At 43.3% G+C, this 24,821-nt stretch overlaps 1 protein-coding gene across 1 annotated transcript in view; it reads left to right on the top strand.

Moving 5' to 3' along the window:
* MBOAT1 (membrane bound O-acyltransferase domain containing 1) overlaps window positions 1-24,821 on the top strand; it is a 104,739-nt gene that overhangs the window by 60,669 nt on the left and 19,249 nt on the right. Inside the window, exons 4-7 of the mRNA XM_044917462.1 lie at window positions 3,396-3,491; window positions 19,746-19,801; window positions 21,797-21,851; window positions 23,313-23,496. Of these exons, the coding sequence (XP_044773397.1) occupies window positions 3,396-3,491; window positions 19,746-19,801; window positions 21,797-21,851; window positions 23,313-23,496 (391 nt within the window). The remainder of the gene's footprint in view (window positions 1-3,395; window positions 3,492-19,745; window positions 19,802-21,796; window positions 21,852-23,312; window positions 23,497-24,821) is intronic.

Below are 24,821 nucleotides of genomic sequence, written 5' to 3'. Positions count from 1 at the left end.
CACAGCTTCTCTGTACGTCTCTAAAAGGTGGGGTTCAAGTTTTCTTCAGGATCAGGATTTCATGATTCTTTGTGAATTGTTTTCTTCCCCTGGCTGAGCCAGTTAGAAGAGTTCTGTCCTTTGGCTGGGAAGCTGAGGGGAAGGTCAGTCTTTGCTGCTACGGGGAGTTAACCCATTTCTGGACACATGGTTGTCTTTGTCTAGAGAATTCTTGGGGCACCAGCTCTGTTTCCTTCCCAAGCCACTATATGGCACGGAAAACACAGCTGTTAATTTATTATGTCTGAACCAGTTGGAGCAGAATATAGTTTGTATCGCCTCAGACTGACAGCCTCGTATCGGAATGTGGTAACGCGGTGACCAGTTGTGGGGGTTACCTGCCTTGTGCCGAGTGCTAAGCCGGGCTCTTTTAAATAGTTTTCATTGTTTTTAATATGGAAAGTCTTATTTAGTGTATCATTTGGTATACTTAATATTTCATATCATTATTGCAAATATATTCTTTCTAGGACAATTCTATGGGATTCAGATTTTTTTTCTCTGCCAAGGGGAGGAAATCAAAGTTCAGAGAGGTAAATAGGTATACAGATCCATGAATTTGCACAAATTGAATACATCCATGTTACCACCATCCATGTTACCACCCCCTGTCCTTCAGCTACCCAGCCAAAGGACAGGGGGAATATTACCATCACTCTGCCCCAATCTCTACCACACCCCTCCTTCTTAAAATAACTACTCTCTCGACTTCTCACAGGAGTTTTGCCATTGCTGGGATTTGAAATCATGTTGGTCTCTCTCCAGAATATGTACTCTCTCTACCACTTCTGGATTCCTTAGATTTTTTTCAGGTTTGTCTAGACCATGAATACATTGCCCTGTTGTATGGGACATAGTACTTGGCGCCATCCTTAATAAGTAGCTCTTATTATAACCAGTAAGTTGAACTTGCTTTTCTCTCTGGGTGGAGGGGCAGGGGTAGGTATGGGTCTAGCTCCTGTTGAGGAGAAAGAGGAAGCAGGCATGGCTGCATTCAAAAGCGCCCTGGGAGAATTTGTCTTTTGAGTTTGTTTTGTGATTTTTTGCCTTGACCCTCGCGAACTGGCTAGAGAAAGAAACAGAGCCTGGACATGGACAGGCCCAACTAACTCCATTCTGCTTCTGCTCAGGTCTTCAGAAAGTTGCTTTCTCTTAGTCACTTGCTTTGTTCACCGTCTTCCTGTTTTGGAAAGGGTTAAGGATGAACCCGAGGCTGGGAAAGTCTTTTTTTGGGTTGTAACATCTTTGTTTGTAAATAACAGTTAAGAGAACATAAAGACGTGTAGTGCTTGAGAGTTTTCAGAACTCTTTCACACTCACTGTCTGGTTCTCCCTTGCCACCAAATGAGTTTTTATTATTCCTACTGCACTATTCCGTAGGTTTAGTCTTCATGAGTTATTTTAATGTGAATTTGTCAAGTTCAGTATAATTTAATATGAGAAAATACGTCTTCCCTGTTTTATGACCCATGTTTAAATGCTATACCTTCTGCATTTATGTCTGTCTCGGAGGGGCTCCTGAGCCATTTAAAATGTCGAATGTACTTTCAGTTCATTTCAACTAACAGTACCCGAAGCCCTTCCATGGTCAAGGGTGGGGATGCCCAAGGTCACCGTGAGTTGGCGTGACAGACACATGCATACCATTTCAGCGTTATAATTGTGTACGTTGGCATGCAGAGCTAAGGAAATACTGGCAGTGTGGCAAGGAATTGTGCTGGAGGAGGGGTGAGCTGGAGCCAGGGGACTGACTGGGAGCTGAGCCTTACCTGGTGCTTAGGCAGTTTGCAGGTAGACGAGAGGATGGAGAAGGGGGTTGCAGGCAGGGGAAGGGGCATGTGGAAGACATTTGGCCTGAAAATGGAAGCTGTAATTGTGGAGAGTGAGCAGCTGGTATATTTTGAACATAAGGTGGACCAGGAGTGTCGTTGGAGAGGAGTCCAGAAGGGAAAGCTAGAGCTCAGTGCATGAAGCACATCGCATGTCGCGTTCAGGAGTTTTGATGTGACTGGACAGTGGGACCCATCGGAGGCTTTTAAGACAGATAACATTTATTTAGTTATTGGTCTGTGCAGCACACAGTCGTCTGCTCTTGCGAATGAAACACACAAGACATTCTTGGCCTTCATGGGGCTCTTGGTCTAGTAGGGGAGACAATGGTTGATTAGATTATCACTGTTAAAAAGAAAACCGTAGACCCACAATGGAGTCACTTGGGCCAACTCACCAAACTGGGGCTTAATACCTAACCTCGCTGCAGTTTTCAACCTCCCCCAGAAATGTAAGTCCTCCTCGGTCAGCCAGGAATTTTCTGGTCAGCACCAAGGAGGATCTGTCACATGGCCCTCTCCATCCCCCAAAGGGAAGATGAGGTCATCCCGCATGGTAAGACGCTTCCCTCTAAGGGAAAGTGGCCTTGCTTGAAACAGTCCCTTCTCTTTTCCTAGTCACTTCCTTATTCCACCCTTCTGCCTGTAAAAACCTTCCATTTTGTGCCACTCCTTGGAGCTCCCCTCTCCTTGCTAGATGGAATGCTGCTGCCAGAGCCAGACATCACTTAACGAAGATAATTAGATCTTCAGCATTTACTCAGTTGAGTTTTTGTCCTTTCACGTCACAGATGTAGAATTGCAAATTGATGATGTTCTCAAAGGCCCCGCGTGTGCGTGCGCATGCGTGCATGAGCATGCGCGCGTGGGTTTTGCTGGTTTATCCCATGAGGTCAGGGCCAGTCTCAGTAGGAAGCCACGGAGCGATCCGGAGTATGTGGTAACCGAAGCCTCAGGCTTGGGCAGGGAGGGTCCCGAGCAGACCCTTGGGAACGCTAACACCTAAGGAGAAAGTGGAGTAAGATAAGCTGAGTAAGAGCTGCGGAAGAATTAACCAGAGAGGTGGGACGCAAACACAAAGTAGAAGCCAAGAGAACAAAGTGTTTGGGGAAGGGAGTGGCCGGCAGGGTGACGCTGGCCTGTATTTTACAATGATCTGGTGTAAGCACAATGGTTTGGGAAGAGGAGAATCTGAGAGCAAGACCTTCTAGGTCAGTGGTTCCCAGCTCCGGCTGCACAATGGACTTAACACCTGCTGGGGGTATCCTGTACCAATTAAGCCCGGATATCGGGGGTGAGGCCCAGGTGTCTGCAGTTTGTAAAGCTCCCTGGATGACTCCACTGTGCTGTCCCCGTGACGAAAGATGAAGGGTTCCAGGCAATGAGTGCAAAAGGGAAGGGGGAGCGCACAGACTGGGTGGCAGATTGCGATGGATGACATGTGGGGAGTGAGGGAGAGGAAGAGGAGAAAATTGATTGTGTTACCGCCCTGCGTAATCATCTGATCCTCTCTGTTTCTGGTTTCAGATACTCCTTTTTTGTAGCAATGGGATACCTTACAATATGTCACATCAGCCGCATATACATTTTCCACTATGGAATCCTCACTACGGATTTCTCTGGGTGAGTATCTTTTTTTTTTTTTTTTTTTTAAGATTTATTTATTTGAGAGAGCGAGAATGAGAGAGAGTACATGAGAGGGGGGAGGGTCAGAGGGAGAAGCAGCCTCCTCGCTGAGCAGGGAGCCTGATGCGGGACTCGATCCCGGGACTCCAGGATCATGACCTGAGCTGAAGGCAGTTGCTTAACCAACTGAGCCACCCAGGCGCCCCTCTGGGTGAGTATCTTAATTTGGGCGACGGGGGGCGCTTTGACTGCGGGCTTTGCCTCAGCCTCTTGGGGTCTATGAAGATGAAGCCTGCACAGGAGAATCCTTGGCGGTTGGTTAAATCAGTTGGTAAGACCGTGCTATAATGAGGTTGGGGTTGAAGATTTGATGAGCTCTGCCATGTTGTAAACGAGGGCCCGTGCACTCTCTCTGTCCTGCCGCCTGGTTCTGTAGAGTTACCCTGGAGCACAACCAGGTACCGACTTATTTATGTGTTGTCTCTGGCTACTCTCACAGAGTTGTGTGGTTGTGACAGATGACCCACACAGCCTAAGATCTTCACGACCTTGCTCTTTACAGAAAAAGCTTCCCAACCCCTAGTCTGAGGCTCTTAACACAGGGTCGGTATTTATCTCATACTAATTTTGAATAATAGAGAAATTCTTCCATACTAGTTGAGAAGCAGACCCCCTTGGGTGGCCCCTGGCTGCCCTGGCCTCTCCCCCAGATTACCTAGACTTCTAGCAACTAGAAGGTAATACCCAGCACAGCAAGAGTCTCATACTAGTTGTAAAAATGTTGTCTGTCACCATGGCCTTAACCTAGTGGGCCACCCCTCTCCTCAGGGTCACCTGGTGAAGACCGGGGACAGAGCAGTGAAAATTTTGTATTCTGTTGATGTTTGTTTGGGAAGAGCTTTTTATGAATCTTGAGGAACGGATGCTAACGCAGTGACTCCTCATAACACATTACAGTAGCCTTGTTACGTCTTTGGGAGCTCGGGTCTGTTCTCCGCAGCTGTCTGAGGTCAGGGAGAGCCCGCCTTCTCCCCCTCAGGTTGGATTGCACTTGATTCCATGAGTTATTGGAGGACAGGTAATGAAATAAAGGGGTTGCAACTCATGGCTCATTTCCCACCACGAAGAGGCTTAGGAAGGCAGCGGTGTTTGCTTTGAGGCACAAAGACCGTTTGTTGTCCTCAAGTTTCTGTGTCTGTGGTTTGCTCCTTCAGGCATCCGTTCTTCCTACCCTCAGGCTCTCGGATTTTCCATCTCTCTTTGACTCGTCTCCTTTCTGCATTCCCCTCCGTGCAGGGTGTGGAGCACGGTCGTTCGGTTTTTCTGAAACAAATTCACAAACTTCCCAATCTTTACTTTCGAATGATGTGTGTGGGAAAATAGGGACGCAACGAAGATAACCATGTAGCCAGGAAGTTATAGCATTAAAAATCATTTTTAAACAGTGATCATAACTCTCCCTAGTGTTTAATCAACAAACTTCATTTTTTGGTTTCACCCCCCAAACTGTACCCCACCGCTCCCCCCCCCCCCCACACTCTCAAGAGCTCCTGGCACTTATTAGGTGTTCAATGAATGAATCAGTGACCTACTGTAGTTATTTTGTCAGTTCTGTTTTCAGTGCTTCCGGGAGCCTCAGTTAAAGAGACCCTCCGGCCATATTTTGGGTTGGGATAGGGAATGAAATGCTTTCACTTCAGCCCAAAGTAGGTTATTACCGGTTTCTCATCTATATCATCTTTTCTTTTGGGGGGCACAAAACACATATTCATGCATTGATTTCTGCCAGAGTTTTTGAGTCCCCAGTATGCTAGGCACAGTGCCAGGTGTGGGGCAGGAGGAAAGGTGTTTTAGGCGGAGGGAACAACTACACGAGAGCATGGAATTATGACAGGTGCCTGCGGAGGGCCCAGAAACCTGCCTGCCTCTCCCTTACCGCCCACGTCCCTTTGTCACCGGGTCCTCTCAGGTGGGCAGCCTGGCTGTCACTAGGCTCTGTCCACTCCTCTGCACGTCCACGGCCACCACTTGGGACCACCACATGTCTGGCTATCTGCCTTTCCGCTCCGCCCCGTGTCCGGTCTGTGCTGTCTCTACCACCCAGAACGAGGCTCTAAAATATCAAAGCAGTGGTGCCTGGGTGGCTCAGTTGGTTAAGCATCTGCCTTCGGCTCAGGTCATGATCCTAGGGTCCCGGGATCGAGTCCCGCGTTGGGCTCCCTGCTCAGCAGGGAGCCTGCTTCTCTCTCTGCCTGCCACCCCCCCCCCCCTCCCCGCTGCTTGTGCTCTCTCTCTCTCTTTCTCTCTGACAGATAAATAAATAAAATCTTAAAAAAATATATCAAAGTAGGTGATGCTCCGGAGTGGATTCTTCTGTAGTCTACTCCAGCCATGCACTGAGCATTGCAGAAAAGCTTCTGGTCTGCACACACACTAGGTTAGGTTCATGTCTCTGTGCCTCTCCCTTGCTCATTCCCCTCCTTAGAAAGCCCTTTTTCACCCTTGTCTGTGTGGAAATCTCTTACTTCACTTTCTACAACCCGGCTCAAAATCACTGCTTTGCAAAGCTTTCCCTGATTGCCACCCCCTCCCTCCCCTGTCTCCGGTCCCCTTCCTCCTGTTGGTCACTGCATTTTGGACCCTGCCTAGGAGGAGGGCTCACAGCCAGCTTTCACCGGCTGGTGCAGCCCATCCCCTGTAAATCCTACTCCCTGAGATCCTGGTGCATGGTGTTTGGAGTCAGGGGGCAAAGGTGCTTCTGCTCTCACCAACTGATCTGTATGCTTGTCTAGTGTCCTATGTGTTTTATTCCCAAACTTGCTTATTCCAGTTTGTACTTAACACAGAAACTGATTATATATGGATGTGAAAGGAGAGAGAGTGGTTTCTCTCAATCTCGGTCGGGTCCTTTGGAAAGAGACCAAGGCAAGTTCAATGTGTTATAGGTAATGGGTGATGAAGGTGAAGTGGGTGGGAGGCTGGGGGGGTAGGGGGGTGCACCGGAGCCGGGCAGGATTCTGCATTCAGGTCACTGCAGTGTGGGCATCTTGACTTTCTTTTACCTTCTCGGTCTATGTTAGAGGAAACGACTCTGGAGAAAGATGCTGTCACTCGGCAGATCCATGCTCCAAAGAAGGGCTTTGGTGCTGAATCAAAAGGTTCATTCATGCATCACTCAGCAGATGCTGACTGAGATCCCTGAACCTGCTAGGCCGGGTTATAGGACACAGGGTCGAGCAAACGCTGTGGAATGAATGCACTTAGAGTTACCGACTGCAAGTCTGTATGGGAAGTTCACCTGTGAGCGCATCATTGTGTACTGGGTTGATTCATGTTCCCCTGAACTCAACCTCAGAACGTGTTCTTCTTTGGAAATAGGATCTTTGTAGGTATAACTAGTTAAGATGAGGACATACTAGATTAGGGTGGGCCCTACCTTCATAATGGCTGGTGGCCTCCTTCTCAGGAGGCCATGGGAGACACGATGCCGGGGACCCATGAAGGGAAGGCCATGTGAAGACGTAGGCAGAGGGAAGGGTGATGATAACCACAGGCGAGGGAACTCCGACGATTGCCAGAAGCCACCAGAAGCTAGAGGAGAGCACAGAACAGGTTCTCCCCCAGCCTCCAGAAGAAACCAACTCTGCCAATGCCTTGATTTCAGACTTCTGGCCTCCAGAAAATAGTGAGGTGATAAGCTTCTGGTTTTAAGCCACCCGATTTGTGGGAATCAGTTATGGTACCTCTAGGACACCAATACACAGTGTTTTATGAATGCCCCCCTTTTGATGGGCTAACAGCTGTCCCCCGCTCCTGATCATGCAGGATAAGAATGCCTCCAGGGTACCCAGTTCTCCCCCTTCTTGTCACACCTCCTCCTCCGTCCGTTCTGTCCATAACACCGTAAACTCTTGAATGATCATTAATTCATTTTTAGTATAACCAGAACTGGCGGAAGTTACCAGTAGGAAAAAATAAAGGGGGTTCTTGGAAAACCGCAGTGTGCTTGTGAAATGTGGTGAATCTGGGGACTTGGACGGCAGGGGACAATGGGAATCCGTCACTGTCAACAACCTGACTTCCAATAGCAGCATCAGACACATTTCCTCAAGTGATGTCTGCACTCGGAGCGGAGACTTAGTTCTCAGTGCCAGCGCTATTCAGTTCTTGGGCGTTTTTTTTGGTTTTGTTTTTTTTTGGTAATTATAGAACAGTATTAAGCAGCATTATCTTTTCCCGCCCACCGTAAATGCATAAGTGCCTCCCTGACATAAATCCATCTTCTTAGAGAAACAAATGGAGAGAGCTACATACCAACCTGAAAGTGACAAGATGTTTTAAATCTCAAATTTTCAGTTAGAGATTCTTGACCAACGTCTATTTTAGTGATGAGCCTGCAGGCAAACACTAGTTCCCCTTCAGAATGGAATTCGTTTCACATGGCCATTTATTTCAGTTTTAAAATCTTATTTTGGGGAGGAATAAAGTAGTGTTTCGAAGCTGAATTCTGGTGTTTTAAAGCAGCCTGATGAGAGCTATTCTCTTTGGAGCATGCATCCAGGTCTAAGTGCTTAGCATACTTTATTACGTCTTTAGAATAAGAGCCCAGACAGGAATTGAATGGGATGAGATGAGATCAGTGTTTATGTCAAACAACATATATATGTTTTTAATTTGGGGGAACCCATAAACTCGTGCGTTAGATGATTCTGGGGCTTGAAATTTTATTTATCATTCTGAAAGTAATCAAGTTTTCATGGGCTGGACTGGCATTAATAGCGAGGATAACACACAAGATACAGTTTTATTATTGCTGCTAATACAGTTTATATCAATACATGCAGTGGCCGATGTCCTTTGTGTTTTCTCTGTGAATGTGGGCTATTAAAAATACCAGAACATTTACTGTTCTCCTGGGGGAAGCTCAACAATTCCTTGTAATAAAGCTGGTACTTGATTTCCTTTTAAGTTTGCGATAGTGAACGGATTCTTCTTTTTTGCTCACAGAAGGGTACAAATTGAGTTTTCTGAGGAAGCAGCAAGAACCTTTATTTCCTCCTTGCAGGCTAGGCCAGATTCAGGCAGATAATTGCTCTCCTATCATGTTGGCAATTTGAGTTGCCTGTGTGTTTTCGAAAACAGTCTGAAATGAGAACTCTTACACACTGATAGTGGGAGTATAAATTGGTACAACCCTTCTGGAAGGCAACTTAGCCATAAAATTTCAAGCAAGGATTTTTTTCTTTCAAAAAATCATATTCTAGGGGCGCCTGGGTGCCTTAGTTGGCTAAGTGTCTTGATGTCGACTCAGGTCATGATCTCAGGATCATGGGATCAAGCCCTGCTTCGGGTTCTGTGTCTGCAGGAGGCTGCTTGAGATTCTCTCTGTCCCTCCCCCGACTTGTGCGCTCGCTCACTCTCTCTCTCAAATAAATAAATTAAAATCTTTACAAAATCATATTTTATGATAGGATAAATTCCTAGGAATTGAATTACCTTAAGGAAATCAAATTTATTAATACGTGTGTTCAGTTGTTGTCAAGAGTAGTGAAAAACCCGGAAGCATCCTAAATGGTTCTTTGGGGGGTTCGGGGGGTCTTTATTGGTGATTTTAATAATTTTTTAAATATGATTATAATGAGAAATCCTAAATATTATTGAAATATATTTGCAAGTGTATTACAAGTGCGTATTATAGTGAACTATGGTCTCTAGGATTGGGACAATAGCCCTCTGTGTTCCCCTGTTACCTTATTGGGACATAATAGAAATATAACTTTCCTGCACCCCTTGCTGGTGGAGGTGATCATTTGCCTATTTGTCCATGGAAATGTGTTTTCCTCTGTTGGTTTATGACATCCTGACCCCTCCCCTCTGACCAACCCTGTAGGTGTGAATAACTGGGTTCTATAATAGGGGCAGAGAAGTGATATTTGCAGGGAGATTTCAGGATTTGCTTATTTCATGTTTCTTCTTCAGGCTTCCGCCAGCTTTTTGATAACTAGCACAGTCACTTGGAATTTAATTCCAAGGACATGAGTTTAAGTTCTACCAAATATATTTGATGGGTTCCTATTAAAATGGAGAACTGGTGATTTTGTTGTTGTTGAGTGCCAAAGTACGGAGATGACAGCTTTGAAAAGATTAATGGGAAGGGTAAAAGCCCATTCCCCTCTGATTGACTGCTGGATGGTTCCCAGCAGATACTAGGTGAACGTTGAAAAGAGTTGAGAGGAGTTCCTGCTCCCTTCAGTTGTAGTCCTAGGGAGCCTGATGGGAGGATGTATTTTGTTTGCTGTGAGTCCTGGAGTCCTGTATTTTCCTCCTCGATGCTGGCACAGTTGATAGGAGTTTGTGAGCATTGCACTAAAGTTGTAATCTCATCACTTCCCTCTTCAGCAATCCAGGGAGCAATGGGTACGAGCAAGGCAGAAGCAGTAGGGAGGTTAGAAAGACCCGTCTGAGGCTACTAGTTGCACCATTCGTCTTGAACTTGGTGCCCCTGGTTGTTGTGCAAGAGGGCGGTCCCAGCCGATGTTGCTGGAGATTGCAAGTTTGTTGCAGTCCTGTTCTCCCACCCTGTCAAACATAATTGCCTGACTCTTTGTTTTCCTAATGTATTAGTATTATAAGGGGACTTTCGTTATAAAGAAAGAAGTAATAAAAATACAAATATAACTTTTTGGATCTAAAATTACCTGTTGGGGAGAATCCCTGAACGTCAGATCTGGCTTGATGTTGGCCAGCCAGCTGTGTGATCAGCTGTCTCTTGAACCTCTGATTGAGGACTGCATAATATCATCGTTCTATCCTAGTTTTACTAGGACAGAGAACATAACCACCCTAGGTCCAGAGAATAAGGTAAACTAGAGAGGTTTTATTGGAATGTTGTTCAAAATTGAGTTTTTGCTTAATGTTTTAAAGACAGGTTATTTTTGGTTGGAAGTTGATATGAGAAATAGATAGAATGCGTACCACTTCTGGCAAATTGCCCTGAGTCTGTCGGAAGGCAGTGATTTTTCTGTATGTGTATGTGTGTGTTGGGTGTGGTATTTTTCTGTCTTGCTTTCTCCCCCAGTCACATCTCCATCTGCCCATTTTTCCTTTTTCATTTCCCCCTATATTTCTTTATCCAAAGGAGGATAATAGTGTTAGGTTCAGGAAGAAAAACAGTGTTTATATATATATACATATATATATATATACATACACATATATAAAACTTTATATATTTTTGTTTATATATATAAATTTTTTATTGATTTATTTTTTAAAATTCGAGCATAATTAACATAGAATGTCCTATTAGTTGCAGGTGTACAGTATAGTGATTTAATACTTCCATTCATCACCTGGTGCTCATTACAGCAATTGTACTCCTTAATCCCCATCATCTCTTTTGTCCTTCCCCTCCTTCCTCCTTCTGGTAACCATCAGTTTGTTCTCCATACTTAAGAGTCTGTTTTTTGGGGCGCCTGGGTGGCTCAGATGGTTAAGCGTCTGCCTTCGGCTCAGGTCATGATCCCAGAGTCCTGGGATCGAGGCCCACGTCGGGCTCCCGGCTCAGCGGGGAGCCTGCTTCTCCCTCTCCCTCTGCCTCTCTCCCTGCTGATGCTTTCTCTCCCTCTGTATCTCTGTGTCTCAAATGAATAAAATCTTTAAAAAAAAAAAAAAGTCTGTTTTTTTTGTTCATTTGTTTTGTTTCTTAAATTCCAAATAATGCATGAAATTATATGGTGTCTTTCTCTGAACTGTCTCTTGAACCTCTAATTGAGCTTAGCATTATACACTTTAGATCCATCCATGTTGTTGCATATGGCAAGATTTCATTTTCTTTTATGGCTGAATAACATATCACCTCTTCTTTATTCATTTATCTAACAGTGGACGCTTGGGCTGCTTTCATATTTTGGCTATTGTAAATAATTCTGCAATAAACATAGAGGTGCATGTTTCCGTTCAAATTAGTGTTTTTGTATTCCTTGGGTAGATACCTAGTAGTGGAATCACTGGATCATAGGGTAATTCCATTTTTAACATTCTGAGGAACCTCCACACCATTTTCCAGGGTGGCTGTGCCTATTTGCATTCCCACCAACAGTGCAAGAGGGTTCCTTTTTTTCCACATTCTCACCAACACTTGTTTCTTGTGTTTTGGATTTTAGCCATTCTGACAGGTGTGAAGTTATATCATTGTAGTTTTGATTTGTATTTCCCTGATGATGAGTGATGTTGAGCACCTTTTCATGTGTCTATTGGGCATCTGCATGTCCTCCTTGGAGAAATGTCTGTTCGTGTCTTTTGCCCATCTTTTAATTGGATTATTTGGTTTTATGGGTGTTGAGTTGTATCAGTTCTTTATATATTTTGGATACTAACCCTCTATTGGATATGTCATTTGCAAATATTTTCTCCCATTCTGTAGGTTGCCCTTCAGTTTTGTTGTTTGTTTCCTTCCCTGGGCAGAAGCTTTTTACTTTGATATAGTTCCAATAATTTTATTTTTGCTTTTGTTTCCTTTGCCTCAGGAGACATATCTAGAAAAATGTTGCTACGGCCAATGTCAGAGACATTTTGCCTGTGCTCTCTTCTAGGATTTTGATAGTTTCGGGTCTCACATTGGGTCCATTTGGGGTTTATTTTTGTGTCTCATGTGAGAAAGTGGTCCACTTTCATTCTTTTGCATGTAGCTTTCCAGTTTCCCCAAGACCATTTGCTGAAGAGACTTTTTCCCATGGAATATTCTTTCCTCTTTTGTCAAAAGATTAATTGACCATATAATCATGGTTTTGCTTCTGGGCTACTTTGTGTTCTATTGAAATATGTGTCTATTTTTGTGGCAGTACCATACTGTTTTGATTATTACAGCTTTGTAATATAACTTGAAGTCTGGAATTGTGATGCCTCCAGCTTTCTCACTACATTTTGCCATTTTAATTTCTTCTGTCTTGGTGTGGACTTCCTTGGGTTGATTTTGGGGGTGGGGACTGCTCTCTGTGTCTCCTGGGTTTGGATTTCTGTTTCCTTTCCCAGATTAGGGAAGTTTTCACCTATTATTTCTTGAAATAAATTTTTGCCACCTTTCCTCTTTCTTCTTCTGGGACCCCTGTAATGTAAATGTTGTTTCATTTTATGGTGTCACTGAGTTCCCTTAATCTCCTCTCATTTTTTATTATTCTTTTTTCTTTCTCTGTCCATCTTGATTGCTTTCCATTACTCTATCATCCCAGTTGCTAATCCATTCTTCTGCTTTCTCTAGTCTACTATTTATTCCCTCCTGTATATCTTTAATTTTAGTTATTGAGCTCTTTATCTCTGATTGGTTCATTTTTATGTTTTCTCTCTCTTTCTTGAATGTCTCACTGAGATCCTCCAGTCTTAAGTCCAGTGAGTATCTTTATGACCATTACTTTAAATGATCTCTCAGGCATATTACTTACCTCTGTTTCATTTAGGTCTCTTGCTCTGATTTTGTCTTGTTCTTTCATTTGGGACATAGTCCTCTGTCTCCTCATTTTATCTAACTCTTGTGTCTGTTTCTGTGTGTTACAAAGGTCAGCTAGGTCTCCTGCTTTTGAAAGTAGTGGCCTTATGAAGAAGAGGTCCTGTAGTGCCCTGTAGTACAGTGTCCCCTGTTCACCAGAACCTGGTGCTTCATGGTTGTTTCCTTTGTGTGTTGAGTGCACTCTACCATTGTGCCTAAGCTGCATTTGCCTTCAGTTCAGTTGGCTGCCATGGTTCTCTTTGCCTGTCGTGGGCAGGTTTTGGGTCCTGTGTTGCTAATGGGCCAGTTGGGCTGCCTTGGGCTTGAGTTGTGTAGTTCAGACCAGGCATTTTCCAAGAGCTGTGGTCACACTGAACTGAAGGGTACCCTTCCTGTTTTGTTCCCTGACAGGCTGTAGGGGAGACCAGATGTCTTCCCCAGTCCACTGTTGGGGCCACAGTGTAACTGGTGTGTGTGTGGTTATTGTCCCCACTCCCCAAGGCAGGAGTCCCTTGGGAGTGGTGTTGGGCCCTGTTGCAGCTGCTTGCACAATGCCATTTTGTGGTGCTGTTCTGAATGGACTCCTGCCAAGGGCAGATCAGATGGGGCCGGAGAGAGGGGATTGTGCAGTGTTAGCAAGCTTGCTGGAGAGTGTTTGAGCTGGTTCCTGGGGGCGCCCTCTTTAGGCAGGGGTGCAGGAGAGAGGAATGGAAGATTTTTCCTTTGGGAGAAGATTCCTAAAGATTCCGTGCCTCTCAAGCACACGTTCTGAGACTTGTAAATAAATCTCCTTCTGTATACCACAGTATATTCCAGGTATTTCTCAGACTGCTACTTCCATGCTGTATCTCAGCAGGGCTCTATGTTATGCTGTCTCTTTAGGGTTCAGGACTCAGTGTCCTATCACCCTCCAGCTGTCTGAGAGCAGAGCCCGCTGATTTTTTAAGGTTCTCGGGGTAAGCCCCGCTGGTTGTAAGAACTGGCAAAGTTCAGTCCCTGTGGTTTTCAAAGCCAGATGTGATGGGGGTTCATTTTCCCAGTGCAGGTCCCCAGCCTTGGGGTGCCTGGTGTGGGGTTTGCTCCTGTTCATGCTTGCAGTGTCCCTCCCTCCTACAGACAGTCTCACGAATCAGTTTGGTTCCCAACCATCTCCAGCCTTCCTACTCTTTTCAATGTGGCCTCTTCTCTATGTTTAGCTGTGGTAAGTCTGTTCTGCCAGTCTTCAGGTCCTTTTTTGGGTTATTTACACTGATGTGGCTATTTTCTAGCTGTATGTATGGGACAAGGTGAGCTTAGGATCCTCCTACTATACCATCTTCCCCAGAAGTTGAGCTGATTATCTTTTTTTTTTTTTAATCATGAAAAAATTTTGTAAGACAAGAGAAATGGCCCTACTTCAACCATGCTGGACTCAAACCTTGATTTCAGATTGATCAGATGGTTCCCATGGATTCAACTGCAGCACCTACTACTAGTGAGTGTGTACAAATCCATGGATAAGGCAGGGGGTGCAAAATCTGAGTACAACTAAAGTGCTAAGGCCTCATTGTTCTGAGGAAGTTCTTTGGCTACACCAAGGAGCCTTTTTGTGTCCTTTCTGCACTTGTAGTATGTGCTCGTGTGTGCTGGGTTTTGCACCTTTGCAAAAGTTAGCATGAATTCTAATCATAAACCATCAAACACGTCTTGGATTATTTTAGGTTTTGACTGAAATACAACATGGATGGTATTTGAGTTTCAACGTTTAAGTCAGTAGCTTTTTGGATTTGATTCTCATATCTCATAACTTGGGCATTCTAAATTTGGCATCTGATCTACTCATAAGTGTAAGTAAAGGATCAATGAAAAAATGTTGAGAGAGGAAGTCTTCTGAGCAAGAGCATATGGCACTCCTTCTTTCACCCATAGAAAAATGAGTAGGTAGGAGGATGCTAACTCCATCTCCTCTTAATGAACAGGTTCTAGTTCTAGTTTGCAGATTTTAGATCTGCTTTTTCACCAGTTATTAGTGTATTGTGTTTAATAAACCCATGATCACATGTGTGAGTTCCTTAAGTTGCTTGAAACTTCTTGAGACGTTTAAAACAGAAGCAATATATTGTTGAAAGTAGTCTAGATGACAAGTAATTATATTTGGTCCACAGCTTTTTTTCTCTCCAGAAGGGACATTTTTCCCCAAGGTAATGACAACAATACAGTTTTTACATAGACCCAATAGTGCAGACTTCATATTGAATATTTATTGACCATGATCTAGAAATTCAGTATTATGTATTGTATTCGTCCAGGTTCTCTGAGGAGCAGATACCAAGATGGGAACAGAAGTAAGAGATTTGTCATGTGAAATGCCTGTGAGGGAAACTGGGGAATCTGGAATAGATTGAAATGCAAGTCTGACCCCTGAGATGAGAGAGGGAAGGAAGGAAGACAGCAGTGCAGGTCTAAAACAATTTCACATTCAGTGAGAAGTCCTCTAGCAAAACGCCCTGGGGAGGAGTACCACGCCTCCTTTGCAGGGGCCTGCCTGGGTACCTGCCCCGGTCTGTCATTGGCTGGAGCAGCTCAAGGGGGCGTGGCCCCGGCCTGAAGTTGGAGTTTGAATCTGCAGCAGCTGTGGCTAATCATTGATGCCCCCGCCCCACAAAGCCCATAGATTTGAGTGACTTCTGCTCATGGCCATTGCATATATAAGACTACTTACTGCATTTTTGAACATGAGCCTTACTATGGAATACATTAAATGTAATGCCAGATAGAGGAAAACAAATGTTATATTTCTATAGAGAAAGAAAGGTAGGCTAATTCCGCAACATTTCCTTTTTTGATATATCTATTTTTTAGACCCTTTAAAAAATGAAGTTAGGAATTGAATGGAAAGTAGGAACTTACTTGGTTTGCAAATTGCATAGTCACCAGGATGTGTGCCTCAAATTTTAAAAAATGTACTGGACTTGGTGTAAGGAAAAATGGGGGCTTAGGTCCTATTACTGATTCCTAGGACTTTCGATCTTCCAAGGGGAAAAAAAAAAGATAAAAAGGCTTTGGAAAGAAACTTTTGTGCTTTGAAAGTCATGTTTGGAAACTACCTTGAATGTGACACTTAGAGTGAGCCCCTTTCAAAAAAAAAAACCAAAAAAACAATAGCTCTTGGCATCTGTTATGCATTCTGGGTCCAAAGTCTTGTTGAATATCAGGAAGGTGAGATGCAAAATTATATTGGTCTGTAAGACCACATTGTATAGAAAGTTTCAGTGTAGCTCTTATTTATTCTAAGGCCCAAACCTCAGGGCTCTGGAAGAACAGTTATTTTTTTCAATCTACAAGAGCACAGTCATAATCAGTGTGAGCTATGAGCATGTCTGGCTGTGCTCAAATGACCACCCGGATGGCTCCCTATTTTGCCACACCTAATTCTCACCAGTTCTGGCAGAGCCTGGCTGTCCTTCCCTTCTGCAGTCAGACTCCCTTTCTCTTCTGCTAGCCTCCTGTGTGATATTAGGAATCTTGTTTCAAAAAGTGGCCATTGGGCTTTTGCCAATAAGATACAAGGTTGGGCATAAATGTTTAGATTTCAAAGGGTATTTGTTGGTACTTTAAAATAGTTTATTATATTGATAGTTTTAAAATGTTACATGGTTATTTTATTTGGTTTTTTTAAGATTTTATTTATTTGAAAGAGAGAGAGAGAGAATGTGCATGAGCCGGGAGAGGGGCAGGTGGGAGGGAGAGAATCTCAAGCAGACGCCACGCTTAATGTAATGGAGCCCCTGGCTGGGCTCGATCTCACGACCCTGAAATCATGAGCTGAGTTGAAACCAAGAGTGGGACGCTTGGCCGACTGAGCCACCCAGGTGCCCCGCATGCGTATTATTTTACAGAGATGGAAAATGGGAACTCGAAGGGGAGGAATTAAGGAGGAAAAGGGACTCACAGACAAGAGGCAGAGTGTAGTTGTCTCATATCAGACTTGGCCTAAAATGGTCTGTGCCCCATCCCATCCTCCCACACACTTGGGCTGGGCTCATGGGGAGTGTGGCATCCCAGGGTCATCCCAGGAGTGCTGTCCTTGCTGCCTATATAAATGGGCCATCAGTCCATAGGGTCAGAGACAGCAAATTCAATAGGAAACCTCAACAATATGGATCAGAAAACCAGGCTAGACTAAGAAGGATTGAAGGATGTTATGGTTGAGCAGTGGGGTTTTATCTTGTCTGGTTGGGCAAGAATGGAGCTATGAAGGGTACTAAATGGGGGTGGACGATTGGAAAAACAGGTGCCATTTATAAAAATTGCGGCTTTGTTGAGATAGAATTCACATATCCTTCAATTCACCTATTTAGAGAATACAATGCAGTTTGTTTTTTTTTTTAAAGATTTTATTTATTTGACAGAGAGAGACACAGCGAGAGAGGGAACACAAGCAGGGGGAGTGGGAAAGGGAGAAGCAGGCTTCCCGCGGAGCAGGGAGCCCGATGCGGGGCTTGATCCCAGGACCCTGGGATCATGAACTGAGCTGAAGGCAGATGCTTAACGACTGAGCCACCCAGGCACCCCACAACGCAGTGGTTTTGAGCATATTCACAGAGTGGATTTACAGGTGCAACCATTAGCATAATTAATTCTACATTTTCATCACCCCCCAGAGAAACCTGTATACATTAGCCATAAGTCCTCATTTCTTCCCAATTCCTCCAGCCTTAGGCAGCCAGTGATTTACTTTCTCTGTGGATATGCCTATTCTGCTCTTTCATATAAATGGAATCATACAATATAGGACTTTTATGTCTGGCTTCTTTCACTTAACATAATGTTTTCAAGGTCCATTCATATTATACCACGGGTCAGTACTTCACTGTATTTATTGCTGAATATTATTCTACTTTATAGACATACAACATTTCATTCATTTATTCATCAATTGGTGGGCATTTAGGTTATTTTCTTTTGGGCTATTATGAATAATGTTGCTCTAAACAGGTTTTTGTGTAGATATATTTTTATTTCTCATGGGTATATACCTAGGAGTGGAATTGCTTGGTTATACAGTCACTCTGTGTTTAACCTTTTAAGAAACTGCCAGATCTTCTGAAGTGGCTGGACCTTTTAATGTTCCCACCAGGAACGTATGAGGGTTCCAGTTCTCCACCTTCTGACCAACACTTGTTACCTTTTTGGTGCTAGTCATCCTTGTGCTTGTGAAATGGTTTGCATTTCTCTGAGGGCTGATTATCGTTGAGCATCTTTTCATCTGCTTATTTACCATTTGTGTATCTTTTTCAGAGAAATGTCCATTCAGATCCTTTGGCCGTTTTTAAATTGGGTTATTGTCTTATTCTTATTGTAAGAATTCTTTATATATTCCAGTACCAAGTTGCTTATCAGATGTATGACTTGCACATATATTCACACATTCTGTGAAAGGTCTTTTCACTTTCTTGGTGGTGTGAGTCATTTGAAGCACAGAATTTTAAGTTTCAATAATATCCATTTAATCCACATTCTTCTTTTGTTACCTGTGCTTTTGGTGTTACATTTAAGAAACCATTGCCAAATCTAAGGTCATGAAGATTTATGCTTGTGTTTTCTTCTAAGAGTTTTTTACTTTTAGCTCTGACATTTAGGTCTTTGATACATTTTTAAATTACTTTTGTATTCTTTTTATGTGGCTATCTAGTTGTGCCATCACTATTTTAAAAAGCTGTTCTTGCCTCTGTTGAATTACCTTGGCATCCTTGTGGACATGGGTGCCACTTCTTTTTTTTTTTTTTATTCTTATGTTAATCCCCATACATTACATCATTAGTTTTAGATGAAGTGTTCCATGATTCATTGTTTGTGCATAACACCCAGTGCTCCATGCAGAACGTGCCCTCCTCAATACCCACCACCAGGCTAACCCATCCTCCCACCCCCCTCCCCTCTAGACCCCTCCGTTTGTTTTTCAGAGTCCATCGTCTCTCATGGTTCGTCTACCCCTCCGATTTCCCCCCCTTCATTCTTCCCCTCCCGCTACCTTCTTCTTCTTCTTTTTTTTTTCTTAACATATATTGCATTATTTGTTTCAGAGGTACAGATCTGAGATTCAGCAGTCTTGCACAATTCACAGCGCTTACCAGAGCACATACCCTCCCCAGTGTCTGTCAATGGGTGCCACTTCTTAGACAAGCTTTTATTTGATGTCTTTTTTTCAAATTAGGATTGGTCTTATTTTTTGTCACTAAATGGTTTATTGACAGGTGGCTGCATTTTACAAAAGTATCTCTTACTATGTGTGCATAGAAGAATTACCTTTAATAGAACATGTGTTAGAACAATTAGGATGAAGAAGCCAGAATATATGTCTCATCCAGGTGGAACCGGGGCACTGAATTAGGTATCCCCCAAACTGGGGCTGCTCATACTTTAATGTGCATCTGAGTCTCCCTAGAGGTCTTATTAAAATGCAGGGCCTCATTTTCTCGTTCTGGAATGGAGTGTGCGAGAGTCTGCATTTTTAACAAACCCCTGAGGATGCTGATGGTGCTGGTCCTGGAAGTTACACTTGGAAGAACAGTGCCAGAGGGGCTTTCTGGTGTCCTCTCATTCAGTGCTGTTATATCTACTTATTTAAAGTGACCTGGAAGGGAATTTTTGAATTCCATCTTTTTTTTTTTTTTTTCATTTTATTGAATAGCCTTCAAGATGAACAACCACCATGCAGGGAAATAGAATAAATGTTTCTTCTAGTGGTCCTTCTGCCAATCGATTCTCTTCTGTCTTCCTTTTAGGCCTCTGATGATTGTCACACAGAAGATCACGACCTTGGCATTCCAAGTTCATGATGGTGAGAAAAACAACTCTCCTTTCGGTTCTGAGAGTGAGCTCTTTGTTTAGACTATACCCATAGTCCAGAGTTTAGCCAAGTGCTGGTAGATCTTCTATAACTTGTCAAAAATTTACAAGCTTCTTTAATCAAAGCTCTTTCACAGCTATTATTTCTGTAATCTAAATTTGCTGAAGTATTTACACTGAGAACAGTTGGTTTTCTGTTTACATTTATAATGTTTTAAATTTATGGTGCTCTCTGCCCTTCATTTCCAAATCTCTTGAGAAGAAATGCCATCCTTTTTCGGTGGTTTACTCTGAGAAGCTCACAAGGTAATAAAAAATAGTATTGGCTGGTTAGCCATTTTTTTTTTTTTAGTGCTAGTTTTGTTTTGTTTAGTGTTTTTGTTTTTGTTGTTTGGCTTGGAAAGTTATCTAACGAGATTAGCCTGACCCTTCTCCTTGGAAGAAGGAAGAAGCTTCTGTTTGTATAAAACTGAACATTTTCTTTGCTCATGCCCTTCCTGAAAATGACGAGAAAGTGTGATTTACGTGATTTAAAACCTGGTTCCAGGGAAGGAGGACGGCACTTTCAGCCGGGTGGAAGATTTAAATATGGGTGTAAGAGGTGTCAGGTGCAGTTAGTAAAAGTATACTCTGCAGATTTGTACTGTTCTGGCAAATGCTTTCGGACTGTTGAAGCTTCTTTATGTGCAAACAGGTTGAGAAGATTTACAATCTCTGTTAGCTAGTCTTATTTTTCTTTAAAGCTTGGGAACTGATTTCATTTTGACCCTGGGTATTCCTAGTTCATGCTTGGTGATTTAGTCATTCTGTAGAGAACTGGGTAATTTTATACCAAGGATGGGGTCTTTCTAGGGTGACCAACTGTCCTGATTTGTCCAGAACTGAGCAGTTTCCCAGGACATGAGACTTTTAGGGCCCAAATTGGAAAAGTCCAGGGCAAATCGGGGTGAGTTGATAAATGTTTTTGTACCTAAAAGTCTAGTTGGTAGTGGTGATAGACTAATATTAGCACATAAACCAATAGCTAAAATCAGTTTAATTTCTAGGATTGCCAGAAATGTATTGTTGACATCTTAGAAAAAAGTGAATGTGATTTTTTTTTTTAAAAGAAAAACACTGTCTTTTTTTTTAAAATAGGCTTTTTGCCCAAATTACTTTTTAAAGCATTCTTAGTTTACCTGATTTTCTGGAACAACCCTTATGTGCAGCAAGATGTTTATTTGTCATTTCTTTTTTTCTTGTGTGTAGTGGGAACAGCAAACACTGTCTTCCTTTATGCATTTTTCTGAATTGCCTTTATGATTGGTGACCATCATCAGTCTTAGCTGGATATACAGCTTTGTAGTCCAATGTCTATAGCTTATTAGATGACACTTCAGTTTCTGCAACTATAAGCTAACATAAATTTTATGAGAAGCACAAAGGTGATTTTGTTTTTGTTTTTTTCTGGCATGGATGAATTTTAAAAGAAGAAGAATCACCTGATACATCTTTTATGTTTTCCCTGCATTCAGGATTACATCTCCTGTGTTTTTGGAAGAGGAAAATCCCCTGTTCCTTTCCCCATTCCACACCCGTGCTCTCAGTTGCTAGCAGGTGTCTGCAGCCAGCCTAATCAGAGAGGTCTTTGAGCTGGTGCAGGCTGCAAAGGCAGGCTTCTCTCTCTCGTAGCAGTGAAAACATATGTACTTTGGTAAGAAGTGGAGGAGATGTCGGGAGTTCTCTGGGACCCATGTCATACCATGCAGTTTAAATAGGAGTAACCCCTGCTTTCTCCCCTCTTCACGAGAACCTGCGGAGACTTTCCCCCTCACACGTGCACTTGCAGGTAGCTCTTGAATCCAGAGCATTTAAAAAAATGATTTTATGATTTATGAAATAAATGAAATGTGAAATAAATCACTTTTTTTTCAAATGACTTTTATTAGCCTCTTTTAGAATTTTCTACTTCAAACATCTTATTTCTACATTTTTTCTTTTTTTATAGGATTAGGTCGAAGAGCTGAAGACCTCTCTGCTGAGCAACATCGACTTGCTGTGAAGTAAGTTTAACAATATATTCTCGAGCCCTTTGTACATCAGCGTCTAGAAATCCTCCTCATTTTTCAATGCAGATTGACTCCACTATATGGTCATCTTAGTGTTTATTAATGAATCTATTGATGGATGCTTGGGTTGTCTGCCAATCTTTGGCTTTTACAAACCCTGTTCCTAGGTCATTTTAAAGGGGTTTGGGTATAGCGGTGGGATAGAGTCCCAGAAGCAGCGTTGCTGAGCGAGAGAATACATGGGTCTGTAATTCTGTTAGTTTTGCAAGATTCTCCTTCACTGCCATTGTTAGGTCTCTTACAGAGTTATTTTTATTGGGTATATGTCTGCCCAATAAATTATCAGTGCACATCAGTATGATTAAATGCGGCTATGAAGACGGATGGGAAGCAGGGCTGGAGAGAGGACTGTGAGCTGGGGAATAGGAGACAGAAGGCAGGAAGCAGGAAGCAGGCTGAAGGCAGACTGTGGCTGGTGTGGGTGTTGGAGAAAGGGAGGCTGTAAGGGAGGAGAACAACATTGATAGGGAATGGAAATGGCTTGTGGGGTAGCACATCGGGGAAGGACGGGCAGCCACGGTGGAGGGTTCCTATAGGAGACTTTCAGGAGGTAGTCAGCGGTAAGGAAGAGAGGGTCCTGAGTGGTACGGAGATTGAGTGCCTCGTTTTCACATTAAGGGGTTGGGACTCGAAGCAATGGAGACCCACTGCAGGAGACTAATGAATCAGATTCTTTGCTCAGTATTGTGGGGATGTAAATGCTGTAGGGCGTAATTCCAGTGACTGTTCCAATGGTATTTTAGGGAGCCTTTCCCCACAATACTCTCCTGCCCCTTTAAATGCCATTAAAACACCACTACCTAGAACTGGTCTCTATTGAATTTTTCCCCGCCACTACTTTTGTCTGTGGTTGGGGACCTCGTGCCCGGATGCCAAAGCAGACAGGAGACTGCTACAGTGGTGGTTTTTGTGTGTCCTCTTCAAGTGGAAACTGGTTCCACCCATCATTTGTTTTGTGTTTATTTTGGCAGTTGGGAGGGAGTTTTCCCATTTCACAGCATCTCGCTCAGCTCACATTAGGTGGGGTTCCCACCCCTGCCTGGTGTTTATTACCTTCATTCTCTCTTGCAGACAGCTAAGGTTGCTGAGAAAGAGCCCGTCCCAGCCTCAGAATTACCCTGGACCTTGCCCTCCGTGTCTGTAGCCGCCGTTGGCCAGCAGAGGGCGCCACGGAGCAGGGCACCTTCTCGGAGCCACCCACCTCTCTATTAACTTGTCCTTTCCACAAGGTTTCTAGCTTACGTGGATTTTGAGAGAACCGGAACAAAGAAAGACCACGTCATGTGTTATCATCTACAAAGACAACGCCTGTGTTTAGGATTGGATGACCTGTGGATCTCAGAGAAAAATCCAAGACTGAAGGCTTTTCAATTTTTTTTCACTTTATTTTCACAGAGTAAAACCCTCTTTTTTGCAATACTTAAGCTACCTTCTCAACTTCATGAGTGTCATAGCTGGCCCTTGCAACAATTTCAAGGATTATATAGCCTTTATTGAGGGGAGACACATACACACGAAGTTGCTGGAAGTGAACTGGAAGCAGAGAGGTTTCCACAGCCTACCAGAGCCTTCTCCCACTGTAAGTGTTTAGTGCCAAGTATTTACCCAGAGCTCCAGAAAAATAGAGCTCCGTTGCCAGGGCTGACTCTCACTAGTAATTGTTCTAATTAAAAAGCCAAACAGTTTACCAGAAAGCTTGGCCAGTAACTCCCCGCATCCCCGTTTCCCTCACAGCTGAGCTCACGGGCTGGAAATATTAAAGAATCGATCCACTAGGTCAGCCTGCCAATATTTAATGCTAACAGTGTGCTCAGCACTGTGCTGGTTAACACATTCGGATTTATGAGTGCTTTTTTGTCTTTATGAATAGAAATTCATATCCAGCCAAAGGATAATGTCATGAAAGGGGGTTGGGGAGGGAGTTGGAACCAGAAAAAAAGTGATTTTTTTTTTTTTTTTTTTTTATTGCAGAGCCTGCTTCTTGTGTGGGAAACCAGTTTTATGTTGGCATGCTTAAAGATTAGTTTTACTGATTTGGAGAGTTTAAGATGGTTTTTTGGAAATCCCATTTTAATCTTAACTTGGATTTTATTAATTTCAGATTAGTCAGCATTAGGATAACATGTCGAACTTGACAAATATGCTGAATTTATTCAGGTCCAATATCCTATATTTAAGGGACGTTTGTAATTAGTGGAAGGAAGAGGGAAAATTGGAAAAAGGAGAAAATCAGGATGACTGAGTCAAATACTTTGTAAATGCTAAAATCTAGGCAAAATTATTTGAAAATTTAAGTGACTTACTAAGCGTGAATTTTCAGATAGTTTTTGACTGTCTGAACACAGGTGTCCAGCAGTGTATGGTTTGTCAACTGTCAGCTCTTCCTGCGTCATTGAAACAATGTGGGAGTGAGGTCACCATGGCCATGAGACATCGAAGTACTCACAGGAGTTTATTGGCAGAATCCGCCACGGTAGTGCTCTGGTGTTTCACATGCTCTTATTTAGAGAATATGATCGCAGAGTCTTAATATCACTCCCCGGGGAGACTCTTGCATTTTTGTGCACAGAGAAAGTGAAGCGGTCAGGTGATATTTTGGCTAAAGGCACATGGGGGGGGGGGGGGGGCCGGCACTCCCAGGCTGGTGCCTCCCCAGTGTGTTGTCGATAATCGCAGCCACGCATGGTGAGCACTTGACTGGGAGCCCGATGCTGGGTACCTGGCAAATATTCAGTCACCTGAACCTCACGCCGCTCTGAGAGGTGCTATTACTATCCCCATATTACAAAAAATGTGGCCTGTTTTTATTTTTATTTTTTTAAGACTTATTTATCTGATGGAGAGAGTGCACGAGAGTGCAAGCCTGAGTCGGGGGAGGGGCAGAGGGGGAGGGAGAGACTCCTA

This window comes from Neomonachus schauinslandi, chromosome 8, assembly GCF_002201575.2.
Source record: "Neomonachus schauinslandi chromosome 8, ASM220157v2, whole genome shotgun sequence".
Lineage (NCBI taxonomy): Eukaryota > Metazoa > Chordata > Mammalia > Carnivora > Phocidae > Neomonachus > Neomonachus schauinslandi.
The sequence above is the reverse complement of the archived record's forward strand: the minus strand, read 5'-3'. Positions and strand labels throughout refer to the sequence as shown.